The sequence below is a fragment of the Vanellus vanellus genome (assembly GCF_965231255.1).
Source record: "Vanellus vanellus genome assembly, chromosome: 24".
In the NCBI taxonomy this organism is placed as follows: Eukaryota; Metazoa; Chordata; class Aves; order Charadriiformes; family Charadriidae; genus Vanellus; species Vanellus vanellus.
In genome coordinates, this window is record NC_138929.1 from 439795 (window position 1) to 455067 (window position 15273).

The 15273-nt window shown below is 67.0% G+C and overlaps 2 protein-coding genes across 5 annotated transcripts; one reads left to right on the plus strand and one right to left on the minus strand.

Moving 5' to 3' along the window:
* Nucleotides 1-358: 358 nt before the first annotated feature.
* Nucleotides 359-1095, plus strand: COA3 (cytochrome c oxidase assembly factor 3). Its single transcript, XM_082494751.1, has 2 exons — nucleotides 359-582; nucleotides 669-1095. Exons 1-2 carry the CDS (start codon nucleotides 381-383, stop codon nucleotides 779-781), a joined length of 315 nt encoding a protein of 104 aa, XP_082350877.1. The 5' UTR covers nucleotides 359-380; the 3' UTR covers nucleotides 782-1095.
* A 195-nt stretch (nucleotides 1096-1290) lies between these two features.
* Nucleotides 1291-15008, minus strand: WNK4 (WNK lysine deficient protein kinase 4; the record flags this gene model as incomplete). 4 transcript variants are annotated; one of them, XM_082494931.1, is made up of 20 exons in its annotated part: nucleotides 1291-1969; nucleotides 2057-2154; nucleotides 2314-2516; nucleotides 2701-3115; nucleotides 3232-3328; nucleotides 3572-4158; nucleotides 4326-4478; nucleotides 4618-4675; nucleotides 4998-5153; nucleotides 5227-5343; nucleotides 5415-5556; nucleotides 5644-5711; nucleotides 5783-5913; nucleotides 6063-6387; nucleotides 6464-6683; nucleotides 6760-6848; nucleotides 7480-7637; nucleotides 7746-7966; nucleotides 8499-8671; nucleotides 14562-15008. In XM_082494931.1, 20 exons carry the CDS (start codon nucleotides 15006-15008, stop codon nucleotides 1952-1954), a joined length of 3876 nt encoding a protein of 1291 aa, XP_082351057.1. In that variant the 3' UTR covers nucleotides 1291-1951. The 4 variants fall into 4 exon arrangements, with proteins under 4 accessions (XP_082351057.1, XP_082351059.1, XP_082351056.1 ...); XM_082494933.1 differs by having other exon boundaries at nucleotides 1291-1972; XM_082494930.1 differs by having other exon boundaries at nucleotides 2057-2157.
* Between the last annotated feature and the right edge of the window lie 265 nt (nucleotides 15009-15273).

Genomic DNA, 15273 nt, shown 5'->3' on the forward strand with positions numbered 1-15273 from the left:
AGCCCTGAGAGCCCCCACCACAGCCCCACTCAGCTTTGGGGTCCAAGAGACACAACCAGGAAACCACAACCCCTCAGTGATAGGGTCACTTTCGGAAAGGGACCCGTGTTGGCCGCCCACCGGCGGGGCAGGCCCGAGCGCGACGACCACCACCTCCGCGGGCCCCGCCTCAGCACCTTCCTGGTCACGGGACCCCGCCCCGCCAATCAGAGCGCACCCCCTCCGCGGCCAGCCACGCGCCGGGCCTCAGCCAATCACTTGACGTCCCGCTCCTACTGCCCCTGCGCGTAGCGAGTCCACCTCCCCCGCGCCCTTCCGATTGGCCAGCCCCCCTACCGGGTGTGACGTCACCGCGCTGTGCGGAAGTGGCGGCGGGGAAGATGGCGGCGTCGCGGGAGTCGGGTGGGGAGGCGGCGTTCGCGCGGCGCATCGACCCAGCACGGGAGCCGGGGCTCAGCCCCGAGCAGCGCCTTCTCATGGCGCAGGTGGAGCGCGCCCAGCGCCAGCGCGCTCTGCAGCGGCGGCTCCGCGGCCGCAACGTGCTGCTGGCGCTCGGCATAGGCGCGGTGACGTTTGGCATCTGTATCCTCAGGGGCCGGGCCGGGCCGGGGCGGGGGGGCCGCGCTGGGGCCGCGCCCGCTGTTTTCCTTAACGCACATCCCGCCCAGACGGCTACACCTTCTACTCGGTGTCGCAGGAGCGGTTTCTGGATGAGCTGGAGCAGGAGGCAGAGGCGGCACGGGCGCGGGCACAGGCGCGGGCCGAGAGCGCAGCGAGCTGAGCGCGGAGGGCCCGGCCCAGCCCCGGTGAACCCCGCGAGTGAGCTGCAGCCCCCGCGGGGCAGGAGGGGCCTCGAGCACAGGGGAATCGCCTGGCCGTGGGCATGGGGCAGCCGCCCTTGCAGGTGTCTGGGCCTGCACGGCACTCGATGCGGTCCAGGGACGTGCACTGTGGGGCCCCCCCTGCAGGCAGGGCTTCATCCCCTGCAGGCAGTCAGCTTTCTCCTGGAGAGCAGACAGGGACTTTGCCAGGGACTTGCTCCTGGGACAGGCAGGGGTGCCCAGGTGGCTGTCAATTTCCAGAATAAATAGCCTGTCTGGAGACTGTGTCAGTGCCTGTTGTTAAAGCGGCTGTTGGCCAGAGTCCTGCTCAGGGTTCTACCGCTCTGGGGTCTGCTGAGGTAGGGGAGTTTTCTGTTTTGCTCTTTTTATGATTTATCATGAGCTAACAGCAAGGACAGTGTCCACAAGTCCCACTGAACAGACACAGACAGACCCCATTTGTATTTAATTTGTATTTATGAAAACACTTTCCAGACATCAGTTTGTAACAAAGTGCACCTGCTGCCATTCCTGGTGCGCCAGCCCCATCGCCTTACGGGGCCAAGGGAAGCTTCTTCCCACTCCACAGCCGGCTCGCTCTGGGTTACGCAGAATAAGGTGAGAGCAGCAGTGAGCAGGGCAGCCCCGGGGCAGTGGGCTCATGCCCCACGCATGGTCCTACGCAGGGAGTGGGGCTGGAGGACAATGTGGGGGCAGGGGTGGGGATGGGGATGCAGAGAGGGGCTGGTTCTGCTCGGGGCAGGGTGGTGGCTGGCCCAGTTCTGCCTGTGGGGGTTCAGCTTGGAGTAAAGCCATGAAGCACGGCAGTGCCTCGCAAGCGCCCTGCAGCTGGGGCTGGGCTTGAGCAAATAGGCTGGAAACAGCAGGGAGGAGGCAGGGGGGGCACAAGGAGGGAGGAGATGGGAGGACAAGTGTGGGACAGGCCTGCCCTCCCTCTGGCAGAGGCACAGGGGCAAGGAGGTGGGGTCCGGGCTCCCTGGGGTGGGCACCCAGCTGGCTCAGCCCGAGGGTGCTGGCTGCCCCCAGGGCCAGCACTGCCCTCCCAGGAGGTGCGTGGGCTCTCACCCACCCCCGAGGCAGCAGGCACTTGGTTGAGGTAGTTCATGAAGTCACTCCTGGCCAGCTGGCTACTGGGGAGAGAAGGAACGGTAAGCTGGAGCTTGCTGGGAGCCCTGCAGGGCTGCTGGCAGCAGGATCAGCGCCCTGCCCCTTACCATACGGCCAAGGTCATCGGCAAAGGTCACCCCCTTGCTGAGCCGCTGCTCCTGTGAGCCGGTGCTGCTGCCGCTCAGTGAGTTACGGCGCATGATGCCTGCTGGGACAGACCAGCCCTGAGCAGGGGGCACCAGCGGGCGCAGAGCTGTGCCCCGTGCAGGACCTATCCCCACGGACCCGGGAGGGTCCCTGTCCCGCAGCCCCTGCCCAGCCCACGGGAGCCCCTGGGAGGGAGCAAGGGCAGTGGGGCTGGTACCTGGGGGCTGCGCCAGCTCCAGGCGCTGCAGGCTGTTGCGGCGGGAGGGGTTGAAGCTGCCCTTGGAGAGGCGTCGCTGGCGGCTGGAGAGCATGGCGGCAGGGGAGACAATGCCCAGTGGCGGCTGCTTCCCCATCCGCAGGTACAGCTCCTCGATCTCCTTCTTCTGGGCGCTCTGCAGCAGCTGCACCTCGGCCAGGTGCCTGGAGAGGAGACCGGGGATGCAACCAAGCAGTGCGCTGCGCTTGGCCGAGCCAGGGCTCTGGGGAGGGGGCATCATCCTCCCACCTGGGGTGGGTGGGAAGGTCTGTCCCCTCCTGCAGCCCCTGCACTGCCTCCCGGGTGCAGCCCACCACCCTGCTCCCCCCATGCCGTGGGGCTGCTCACTTCTGGCGCAGGTTCTGCAGCTCCTCCCAGATCTCCTCATCCTCGCTCTCGGTGTCATCACTGCTCAGGTAGGACAAGCTGCGGGAGTAGCTCAGCCACACCTGGCTCAGCACTGCCTGCGGCGCGCTCTCTGTGCCCTCCTCCCCAGGGCCCTCCCGGTCGCTCTCCACTGGTGCCACTGTGCCCTCCTCAGCCTCGGGGTCCTGCTCGGCCGGCTCCAGCACCGAGTTCGAGTCGCTGCTTGAGCTGCTCTCTGTCTCGGGGGCCGCAGGTGGGGGGGAGCCACTTTCTGCTGGCTCCACACTGCGCTGCTCACCCTCACTGCTGCCCCCACTGCTGCCTGGCGCTGGGGAGGTCAGCACTGGGTCCTTGATTGGCATCACCTGGAACCGGCCCAGGATCTGGGGCTTGGCTTCTGCTGGGGACAGGGGGCAGCTGGTGGGGTTCAGGGCACAGGGGCTGGCGGGGACATGGCAGTGCCCCAGCACAGACACGGCCACACAGCGCAGCCTCAGCCCTTCCCCACCTCACCTTCCTTGATGGGTGAGAGCTGGGCCTTGGGCATGCCGGGGGCTGGTGACTCTGAGATGATGAGCGGGTGGCTGGGCTTGGGGGAGCCAGGCAGCACCTGCAGACACCAAGCACTGTCACCCGCCCCACCCCGCGTCCCCCCACACCTCCTGCCCCCCCTCACTGCTGCCCATGTCCTGGGACCCACTGCACGCTCAGCCCTCCCCACATCCCAGGGGCTCCCCATGCCACAGGGCTGCCTGTCCCATCCCAGGGCAGCATCTGCAGCAACAGCCTGCCCCCCCGGCACTGAGTCCCACCTGGAGCAGCCCTGGGGAGCCCCTGACACCCCCGTACTCACCGTGCTGCCCTCTGGGCTCCCCGGCGTGGACGTGCTCAGTGATGGCAGGGGACTCCCCGCAGCCTCACTCCCTGTGGGGCACGGCAGGGCCGGTGCCAGGGGAGGGAATGGCATGGACCCCCTGGCAGTGGGGACATCAGCCCCCACTGTCTCCGAGGTCCCACTGGAGGCCGGGGCTGGCTTGGCCATGCTGGCAGGGTCAGGGTAGGCAAAGCGCGGGGGCCCCAGGACAAGGCTCTGCGGCCGCGGCAGCAGTGGGGGGTAGAAGTGCCCACCCGAGCTGGCGATGGAGGAGACGGCGGGCAGCAGCGTGTGTGCCACGCTCATCACTGCCAGGGAGAAGACGTTGGCCAGGGACAGGAGGGGGGCAGTGGGGGACCAGGGCGTGCTGGTCACAGGGGGGCTCAGGGGGCTGCTGGCCCCGCTGGGGACAGGTGATGTGGGGAGCGGAAGTGGGGACAGGAGGGCTTGAGGCAGGGCCAGTGGGACAGGCCCCCCCGGGGAGCTTGGGGGGGTCTGTGCAAACGCCGGTGACGCCGTCAGCCAGGAGGGAGCCGTCGAGACAAGGGGCCAGGTCTGCACAGAGCCTGTGGAGAGAGGAGTGTCAGGAGCAGCCCCTGACCCCCACAAGCCCCCGCCACCCCTCGCCCAGGCAGCTCCGAGCCCTGTGCCAGTGAGGGGCCAGCCGAGGCATGGTGGCTGCGGCCAGCAGCCCCAGAGGGATGGAGGTGCCTGGCCGTGCCAGGGCTGGTACCTGTGGGGGAGCCTGGCAGCATCGGCCGCAGCTCACAGGCTGGAGCTGCCGGCGGCCCCATGGGGCTGACAGGATGGTTCTCCGACAGGGAGCTGCTCAGTGATGGCAGGACGGGGGACGGCACCGAGAGGCTGGGACTGGTGCAGCCCGGGTCTGCAGCACAGGGGTGAGAGCTGACGCTCAGCCAAGACAGGATGTGCCCCACAGGACCCCTGGGGCTCAGCTGGGGCTGTCACCCGCCCTGCCCGGGGCTGGGGTGATGGGAAGGGCCCGCAGAGGGGCAGAGACATACCACTGAGCGAGGACAAGGAGGAGACAGAGCGTGAGAGCTCCTGCAGCTGCAGGTCCACCTGTCAAGGGGGATGCAGCTGAGCTCAGCATCAGGGCAGAGACCCTGGACAGGCTGAACCAAGCCCCCGCTGGCCCCCAGCCCACCCCACCGTGTGTGGGGACAGGGGTTGGTGGCTCTGCCGGGCAGGGGGGCACCATGACCCATTAGAGGAGCGGCCAAGTGATCCAGAGTCTCAAGCACAGGGCTGCTCCTGCCCGGGGCTGGGGAACCCTGCACCCCGTCCCCCTCCCCACTGCGGTCCCCGGGGCCGGGCAGCACCCCTGGCTGCGCTCAGCATCAGCAGCTGACCCAGCGCTGGCAGGGCCAGGGTGGGCACTCACAGGGCTGCCTGTGCTGCACTCAGCCTCAGGGCTCTCAGGCAGCTCAGAGGCACTGTGGCCATCCTTGCGAAGCAGTGTCTGCACGCGGTGGATGATGTCCCGGATGCGGTGGATGAAGCCGTCCCGCTCCGATTTGAGGATGAACTCATTGTGGACCTGGGGGCAGAAGGACTGGTCAGCGGCTGGTATGGCAGGCAGGCCCCGACCCGCACACCCACCCCACACTCACCATGACAGCCGCGATTTCCTCTGGGTTGTCCCCGTCCAGGTCGAACTTGAAGGTCACCATCTTGTTGTTGTAGGTCTGCAGCTGGCACTCCACCACCCGGTCATTCTTGTCGGAGATCTGCAGGCGGCAGAGCTGGTCAGCCTGGGGAGCGCCCGTGCACCCGTCTGCCCACCACCCACGGCACTCACGTTGGTGATGCGCAGCCGGGACCGGGCTCGGCGCCGCAGCAGCTTCCCTGAGGCCCGCTTGGGAGGCAACTCGGTGCCTCGCTCACTGGCTGAGAGCCCCTCGTAGCCGTCGCTCATGCCAGATGCCACGTCCGAGGCATAGCTGTGGGAAGCCCCAGCACTGGACCATCGGTGCAGACATTCCCTTACCATGCTCCCCCTGACCCCTGCCTGGCCCCTACACCCCTACCTGTCCACCGGGGAGGAGAAGCCGCTGGTGGGGGGAAGGCGCTCGGTGGGCAGCTGCACTGCGATGCTCTGCGGGGAGAGGGTGGCGTGAGCTGGGGCCATGGCTGCCATAACCCCCAGCTCCACGGGGCCTCGCTCACCGTGGGGAAGCAGCGCATGGGACGGGCGGGTGGTGGGCTGGCAGGGTCCCCCGCTGAGGAGCTGCGATGGGCTGGGACCGGGGAGTCCAGGAAGCCGGAGGAGCTCAGGTAGCCATCTGTCTCACAGTCGGCTGCAGGGGAAACACTCATGTGAGCACGGCCGGAGCCAGAGCCCCTTCCCTGGCTTGCACCCCTGGGAAACGGATGGGAGTTGGGATGGGACCCCCCACCTGCCTCCCACCCCCACCACCCTGCTGTCCCCCTCCCGGCGCCTACGCACAGGTGGCTGAGGAGTAGCTGGTGTGCCGGTAGGTGAAGTGCTGGTCGGCCTCTGGCTCCTCGGGCTCTGGGGGGAAGGCGTTGCTGAAGACGGATTCCCCGGAGCTGAGGGTGGCTGGGGCAGGTGCAGGGGCGCCAGGCGGCAGCGGAGACTTGAGCTCCTCCAGCAGCCGCAGGACTCCTGGCGGCTGCTCTGGCTCTGCAGGTGATGGCACGTCCTGAGCGCGCTTCAGCTTCTCCCGCTTGCGCTTGATGGCAACCACGCGGTCCCGCACTGCCTTGGCCACCAGCTTGTAGTCAGCCTCACAGATGAAGCCCAGCACCACCTGTGTGGGAGGGGGCTCGTCACATCAGGGCGCAGGGACCCTGCGGCGCCCAGAGTCCCTCCATCCCTGCACCCACCATCTCCTGGGCCACCTCCTCTGCCACATCCTTGTAGAGCTCAAAGAGGAACTCGATGGCGTTGTTGTCCTTGTATTTGCCGTGCAGCTTCTTCGTGTCATCCATGCGAAGCCAGAGCTTGAGCCCAGACTTGATGCCGTCGTCCTCCTCAGCCAGCTCCACATGCACCCCCGTGTCCTCCTGGAAGAAGGAGTGCTCCAGCAGGTCCTGGATGGTGTACCTGTGGGGAGCACAGCTCAGCACCGGGCCAGGGGCCGGGAGGGGGCTCTGCCTCCCAGGCCCCCACTGCCCCCCACCTCTCATTCTTGTCCATGCGGATGCAGCCCTCGATGATCTCCTTCAGCTCTGGAACCTTCACCTTGTAGAAGCTGCTGGGCTTCAGGCCCTGGGGGAGACGGGCGTCAGTGCCTCCTGTGCCAGACCCTGCCACAGCACCGGCTTTCCAGGGCCCAGGGCTGAACCCAGGCTCTGCGGGGCCACGAGGCTGCCAGACACACAGCTGCAGCCCCACAGCCCCTGCCATCCACAGGCACAGCCCCGCCGGCAGTGGGGGACATGTCGGGACAGGGCTCCCAGCCCAGAGCCCCACCAGCCAGCCACAGCTACCGCAGCCAGGCCACGTGTGCCTGCATAGGAACCCGGGCCAGGACGCCCTGGGGCTCTGAGTTTCTACCGCAGCAGGCAGGAGCTGGCCGAGACCAGCTGGGGCAGACACGGTGCCGTGGATACGGGGTGGCCAAGCCACCTGCTCCCGTTCCACCCCATTAACACGCTGGCAGTGCCTGGCACGGGGCAAGGAACACGGGGTCTGGCCAAGCCATAGCCCCCCCTGCCCCGGGATGGCATGGCACCCTCTCACTGCCCAGACTATTTCTGGCTCCTTGAACAACCTGCGTGGTGACACACTTTGGGGAGCAGCAAGGCCCGACAGCTCCATCCGACCGCTCCCAGCACCCCTCACCCCGGCTCCCACAGCACCAGCCAGCAACATCGCCCCCAGCCCAGGGACCGCTCACCGAGGTGACCTTGCGGTAGATCTGGGCGGCGTTCTGGCACTCGGAGTAGGGGTACTCTGAGGTGGCCATCTCCAGCATGCACATCCCGAAGGCATAGACGTCCACTGCCTCGTCGTACTTCTCCTCATACATCTCCGGCGCCATGAACTCGGGGGTGCCTGGGGGCAGCAGCGGGCTCAGCACTGCCGGGGCACCCACCCACCCACCCGCAGCCACAGCGGGGCAGCTGCAAGCCCGGCCCTGCCGGGGCCGCGCCAGGACCCCACCTATGACGCTCTTGGCGAAGGAGGCTCGCTTGAGCGTGGCCAGACCCAGGTCCCCAATCTTGACCGAGCCAGTGGGGCCTGTGATGAAGATGTTGTCACACTTGAGGTCGCGGTGGATGATGGGGGGCGAGCGGGTGTGCAGGAAATGCAGCCCCTTGAGGATCTGCCGGCTCCAGCGCTGCAGCACCTTCAGCTTCATCTCCTTGAACCGCTTCAGATAGCTGCCGGGGGACCCACGGGGCTCAGCACCACGCGCTGGCCCAAACCCACCCTTCTGCCACTGCCGTGCCAAGCCCGTCCGGACATGGGTGCCCATGCAGGGCAAGCAGCAAAAAGCATCTCGGAGTCAGGGGCTCCTGGACCTCCCCAGCTGGGCTCTGCAGAGGCAGCACAGAAGACACAGCCCAGGAGGAGCCAAGGTCCCTGAGCTGCTGGCTCCAGGAGCCCGCCGAGGCGAGTGGCCAGTGCTGCCGGCCTGCTTGGCACCAGGCTGCCTAGGCCACACCGTCCCCTTGCAGGACAGTGTTAGTGAAACTCCCGGGTCCCCAAACATTCAGCAGCAACCCCTGATTTCTGTGTCCAGCTCCCAGCCCTGCCCCATCACCAGCCCAGATCCCACCTGAGCCCACCACAGCCCCTCGTTCCCACCTGAATGCCCACATTACGTGTCCAAGTGGGGGGCGCAGACCTGTCCCTCACTGCAGGGACCCCGTTCCCTCCCCTGTACACCCCGACCTGGCGGTCCCTGCTCACGTTTTCAGGGTGCCGGATGTCATCAGCTCTGTGACCAGCACAATGCAGATCTGGCCTCTGATGGATGACTTCCAGGAGTCATAGAAGCGGACGATGTTGGGATGCTGCAGCCCCTTCAGCATCTCCACCTCCTCGCTGAACCGCTGCCGCTCCGTCTTCGACAGCTTCCGCGTCTGCAGGAGCCAGCAGGGAGGTGAGGGGGGCACGCGGGGTCCACCATGAGCACGGAGGGATGCCCTGGCTTACAAGAGACCCTCGCGTCCTCGTCCCCACTCCCTACATACGAGGCAGCAGGGATTGCTGTGGCCCCAAGTGCAGAGCCAGAGTCAGACCTGCTGTTCCCCAGCACAGGGGCTCACAGGGGGCTGGGGACATCCCAGACCATGGTCTCACCCCACCTGGACCTCAGCGGCGCTGCTCCAGATGGAGCCACTCTCCTCTGGTTTGAGGAGAGATGGCTAAAGTCTCCCACAACAGATTGTGCATCGGGAAGCCCGTGTGCTTCCCTGCTGTGAAAGCTGCCCTGTGCCGGGGCCACATGACCCTGCTCCCCTGCTCTGTGCCCCCAGCTGGTGCCCACCACTTTGCCACAGGACGGGGATCCCCAGCCTGCAGCCACCAGCCAAGAGGACACATGGGGGCTCTGCAATGCCCACTGCCTGCCAGCATGCGCCATGCAGACATGACCGCCACAGCCCCTCTGCCTCCCAGCACAGCCCAGCCCCCTGCTGGGGCACCACCGGCTCCCAGCACCAGGCACCGGCATGGCAGGGTGCCGGGACAGCCTCAATGAGGCCTTTGTTGGGGAAAGGAGGCGGGGGAGGCTCCAGCGCAGGTTTTTCCATGTTCCTCCTGCTCGAGTTAATTAAAGTGGAAACCAAAGCCAAGCGCTGACATGGGCACTGAGTGGAGCCGGGGCTGGGGCCAGCAGGGAGGACGCACACCCCTCGTCCTGGAGGGACACAGCCCCATAGTGCAGGAAAGGGGGGAGCCCGCCAGACCCAGAAGGAGCCGAGTCCTGCCCTGAGCCCGGGCAGCCATGAGCGCCGAGCCCGGGGCAGGAGCAGGAGCAGGAGCAGCATCCCCTGCCATGGCTCCACCACAGCCCAGGACCCCCAAGGGCCGGCCACTACAGAGCCTAGGGGCCGCCCAGCCAGGACCCCCATCCAGCCCTCGCTCACAGGGCCAACGAAACCGGAGCTGCCGCAGGCGGCCACTGCGCTCCCACCGCCAGGCACTGCCAGAGCCATGCTCAGCTCCTTGGCTGGCAGCCGCCATCCATCAGCCCGGGCTGCTTTCGTAATATTTTCATTGCATCACAGCCGGCCCCACGGCCGGGCTGGAGCCGCTCCATAATCCCCTCTGCTTTTAACACACGCTCAGGGACCCGGCTCAGCCCAGAAGAGAATCTGAGCTCTGCTGCAGTGGGATGAATGGGACCTTTCATACCTGAGGAAGAAAACAGCAACCGAAGCCCCCGCACAGCCCAGCGGCACACTGGCTGCCCTGCCCAGCGCCACAGCTGCCCTCACGCCCCCTGGCCCCCCGCTCCCTGCTGAGGGAGGCTTCACTGCATCCCGCAAACCTGCAAGGGCATGGGGGGAGCTGACATGGGCTATGAACAGGGGCGGGGAGGGAGTCACAGGTGGCCATGGCTCCCCCTGCTCGGCAAGAGGGGACCCCACTTGGAGCGGTCATGCCAGTGCAACCCCCACCATGCCACCCCTCACCCCAGGCAGAACCCCTGGCATGAGACCACCTCTCCCAGGGTGCCTGGAGCAAACATCCACATGCCTCGTGCCAGGACCGCTGGTCTTGGTGGCACTGTTCTTCCTGCATGACCAAAGCGGCGACTGGTCCCATGGCCGGGCTTCCCGACACTCTCCCCACTGAGCGCCAGCAGCGGGGAGCGGAGCCAGTCCAGCCCCAGCCCGGCTGGAGGAGCTGCTCGTCCAGGGACTGGGCACTGGGGAGGGCAGGGCAGGCAGGGCAAGCAGCAGAGCCACGCCGCCCCGCATGGTACGCGGGGACACTGTGTCCTTTCCAAGCAGCACCTCGCGCAGGGCAGAGGATGCTGGGGATGGCGGCACGGGGCCGGGTGAGGAGCTGGGTGGCAGCGGTCCAGCCCCATCCCATGAGCCAGGAGCTGGCTGCCGGGGAGCCCGGCACGGCCAATGGCAGGAGCAGAGGCCAGCGCGGGAGGAGGGAGGGCCAGGCATGGTGGCTGAGGACGGCTCTCACCCCTGCAGCAGGAGGTTCTCCCCAGCGCGAGGAAGCACCGGTGCTCAGCTCAGGGTCCACAGCCCTCGCAGGGCCCTGGCTCTGTGGTTTGCCAGGCAGGGGGTTCCGGCAGCCTGTGAAAGCCCCATGGTGTGGGGCTGAGAGTTGTGCCCAGCAAGGGGGCACCCCGCACTGAAGGAATGTTCATAGCGATGCTGTCATGCGTGGAGCAGGTGCTGGAGATCACCCAGTGCCCTTGCTCCGGCCACAGCAACTCCAGCCGCGGGGAGGTCCTGACCCCCCGGCCGAGGAGCTGGCGCTGCAGCAGCAGTGGGCACCTGTGCCCCACCACTCCTCCCCGTGGGTCTGCCCCCCACAGCCTGGCGAGCAGTGACTTTGTGCATGCTCACACGTGCACACACACACACGGTCGCATTCCCAAGCCCGCAGGACCCCCGTCGAGCGAATCCCCCCAGTCTCCTTGGTTCGTCTTCTGGACAGGCAGAGCTCTGTGCCCTGAGTGAGGCTGAGCGCTGAGCGTTGCCCCAGGGTCTCACCGGGCTCAGTCGCCGCACAATTCCCAACCACAGCACAGGCAGGATGGGCTGCGCATGTGGTAGACAAGATTTGGGAAAAATGCAGGAATATACGAAGAAAGGTGTCCCGCAGCCCCGGGGCAGCCGGCCGAGGTTACCTGCCGGACCTGGGCAAGGGGGCTGGGGGAGGCACGGCAGCACTCGCTGCCCGGGCTGCTCCCGCTCACAGGGAGCCCAAGGGGACCCACAGGAAAACCACTCACGGCCAGGTATTTACAGCTCCATCCCACTCTGGGCCTCCAGTTTCCTCCCTGCTTCCTCCTTCCCCGCTGCCCGCAGCACCTATCAACAGAAATAGTCCCCAGTCTAAAGCTGGAAAGCACAAACAGGTCACGGCGGGGCTGCAGGATGTAGTCAGGAGGCAAAGACAGATGCCACATTCAGGACTGGGGGGCAGTGGCACGGGGGGACAGGGATGGGCAGGTCCCCAGAGGGGACCCGCAGGAAGGCAGGGAACAGAAAAAACGGCCTCCGGGTTGCCAGAAACAGGGGAGGGGAGGGCAGGGTGAGGACAGCACGGAGAGCTGGGATTTGGGATCGGGAGCCGTCATGGCAGCTGTATGAGGCTCCCAGACCGGAACAGGTCAGGGCTGAGGTTAGGTATTCATTTAGAATTGAAAGGCAATAAAAGGAGAACTGTGAAAGACACAGGACAAAGCTATTTTTAAAAGGACAGAACCACAACCATTTTTATTTGCGGTTCCAAATCCCATATTTGTGTCACAGTGTCTGATTCTTTGCCTGATTGCTGAAAAAAACAAACTTTTAAAAGTCTGCTTCTGTGCTCTCAGCCCCTCGTGGGACCTGGATTTGGGGACAAGAGACACTGGATAAAGAGCCGTCAGTGGGACAGGGCCAAATACTGGGTGGGGAAAGGAGAGGGCTGGGGGGGAGTGACGGGGGGGACGACGCGCCGGGGCTGTGTGGGGCAGGAGTGGGGCCGGGACTGCCCTCACTGGCTGCCCTCGAGGGGCTCTCACCACTAGCCGGACTGTGCTCCCCTGGAGGGTGACAGCGGGCAGCGGAGGGCAGCCAGGTCTACCAGGTCTCGCAGACACCGCAGGAGGCTCATGGGACAGTCCCTGGCAGGAGCTTTGTCACCCCACACATGTCCCCCACCAGCTCCCCATGGGCCAAGCAAGCGGCTCCCACAGCTCCAGCCTACGCCAGCCCAGCAGGCTCGCAGGGCAGGCATGTGCCTGCTGGACTTGGGGCACAGGAGCAGTTTTGCTTCCTCACCCCCTTCCCTCCACCCGGGAGGGTGCAGCCTTGTTCCCCCGGCAGCCACCTCGCAGGACACCAGAGCTGCCCGTGTCCCGCAGGCACACCCTGCCTGCACCGCTGCCGGACCGCGGCCAGGTCTTTGCCCGACAGAGCCCCGTGTGCACGCAGCCCCTGCCCTGGGCTGCAGGGTGGGCTCCAGGGGCCGCATCCAGCCCCAGCAGACATGCGGGAGCTGCTCTGCCACAGCGGGATGGGGAGAGGGGCCGCTCAGGGCAGCGCAGCCTGGCCACGGGGGCGAGCAGGAGGGCAGGGAGCGAGCCACATGTGCCGGCTGCCAGCACAGGGGAGCTGGGGCACGTCTGCAGCGTGGGGCTGAGACCCACAGGGAGAGACGCGGAACCAGCCAGGAGGGAAGCGCTGGGCACAGCTGACTCATCCAGAGAAGGTCCTGGGCTTGCCAAGGAAAGCCCCTCCTGCCAGCATTGCGCTGGTGCTTCCCCTGCTGCCCGAAGGGACACGGGACTCAAACAGAGCTCAGGAGCACTCAGATGGAGCCGTGGGGCCGCACGAGGGAGGGAGCGCTGAGCTGGCTCTCAGCAGCCAGCTGAGGCAATTGTGCAAACCACGAATGCAGGCAGAGGCCCAAGACTTCACCTTCCTCGCCAATAGGCCACAGTCAGCCCCTCCAGAAATCACCCACCACTATCTCGGGATCTCTCCTTGTACTACTGGGCTGCAGCCATCCCAAGGACCCAGCCCGGGCAGCCGCACCAAGGTTTTAGGAACAAGACAACAAACTCGCAAGACACGTTTTTCTGTGTAAACAAGAACTTGGACCTTCCAGCCAAAGCAGCCGCCCCCAGGTCAGGAGCCTGTCGGAGACTTTGGACTTTGCCAAAGCCCCTCCCCAGGGGCTCCAAGGAGAAAAGGGAGCCCCACAGCACGTCTCTCCCTGTGCACCTCTGTGGACAAGGTCAGGACTACCAAAAGCAGTAAGTGGGAGAAGGCGTTGCAGAGGCAACACCTTCACCGCTGCCCTCAGCATCCCACTTTTAGCATCCTACTGCCGGGCTGCAGGGCAGCAAAGGGGATGGAGGAGTGTGGTGGCAGAGAGGAGATGGGGATGCTGCTCAGGGACATGGAAAACCACAGCTCCAGGTGCTCCCAGCAGACAGCCCCTGGCAGCATCGCAGAAACCACACACAGGTGCCCATGGACACCGCTTCAGCCAAGGACAAGCAGACGGCATGCACCAAGGTCGCGCCATACCCTGCTCCCGACTGACACCCAGCCCCAGGCTTGCTGCAGGCACGTGCCCCAGAGCATGCCGAGGGCTATCGCAGCAAACCTCGCAGCCAGCTCCAGCACTGGCACAGGCACGCGTGCAGAGGTTGGCACAGGAGAGGGCACCCCTGCCCTCCTGAAGGGAAAGCTGCAAGCTGATGGGCACTGGAAAGGCAGTGGGGTGCTCATTCAGGCAGTCGGTCCTGCATCCACCTGTAAACCCCCGGAGCAGGGATCGGCACCGGGAGTGCGGGCGCCCCAGTGCACTCCATAGTGCAGGCAGTGAGAAGGCAAATGGAAAACAGCATGTGACGGGCAGGAGGACCGGGAGCAGCAGTGCTGAGCAGGGAGCCTGGGCCCGGGCCAAGAGCCCCGCGTGGCACCGGGGCACCGGCACAGACGGGCACAGCGCAGGGAAGCAAGGGGGGCCTGAGCCTGGCTGCAGGTACCCTGCTTTGCTCCACCGCTGCAGCCCGACTGCAGAAGGGCACTGACGTGCCTGGCAGAGAAGGGGGATCGCGGGTCCCCGCGCACTCTGGCACCAGTTCCCAGCCCGGGGAGATGCCCCGCGGCGCCCGCATAGCAGCCCGGGCAGGCAGCGGCGGGCAGAGGGGCTGAGGGCCGGGGCAGGGGCTGCCCACGCCAGGGAAACCGGACGGAGAAGGGTCCGAGTGCCCCCGCCGACGCTGTCACCCGGGGCAGGGGTGTGCGGGGACGGGCAGCGCGGGGGCGGCCGTACCTGCAGCTCGCACCAGGCCACCTCCACGGTGGTCTCCGTGTCCAGCCCCTTGTAGACGGTCTTGAAGGAGCCGCGGCCGATCTCGATGTCGAACTTGAGGAACCGGCCGTCGGGGGAGGTGGCGACCGCGCGCGTCTCCACCTCTTCACTCTCCGTCTCCTCCGGCTCGCGGCGACCGGCGGCGACGGGCGGCGGCGACACCCCGTGCTCCCCGCCCGGCGCCGGGTAGCCCAGCAGCTCCAGCTCGGCCGAGCTCCGCCGGTTAAAGCGGGAGGAGGCGCGGCGGGAGTCGCGCCCCGAGGGCCGCCGGCCGCGGCTGCGGTGCGGGGCCCGCCCGGGGAGTCCGGGCCCCAGCTCCGGCTCCGGCTCCGGCACGGAGCCGCCGCCCGCCCGCTCCGCCTCGGGCTGGGACATGGCTCCGGCGGCGGCGGACTCGGCCGCCAGCATCGGCTCAGCCCGGCCCGGGGCGGCCGCTCCCGCGCAGCGTCGCACCTGGTGCCGCCGCAGCCACCAGCGACCGCCGAGCCCCGGCCCGGGCACCGGCACCGGCACCGGCCCCGGCCCCGCCGCGGCCCCGCCCGGCGGCACCGCCCCCGCCCCTCCCGGGCCCGCCCCCGCGCGCTGCCGCCCCCCGCCAGCGCTGCGCCACCGGCACCGCCACCGGGCACCGACCCCGCCACCGGGCACCGGCACCGCCACCGGGCGCCTGGCA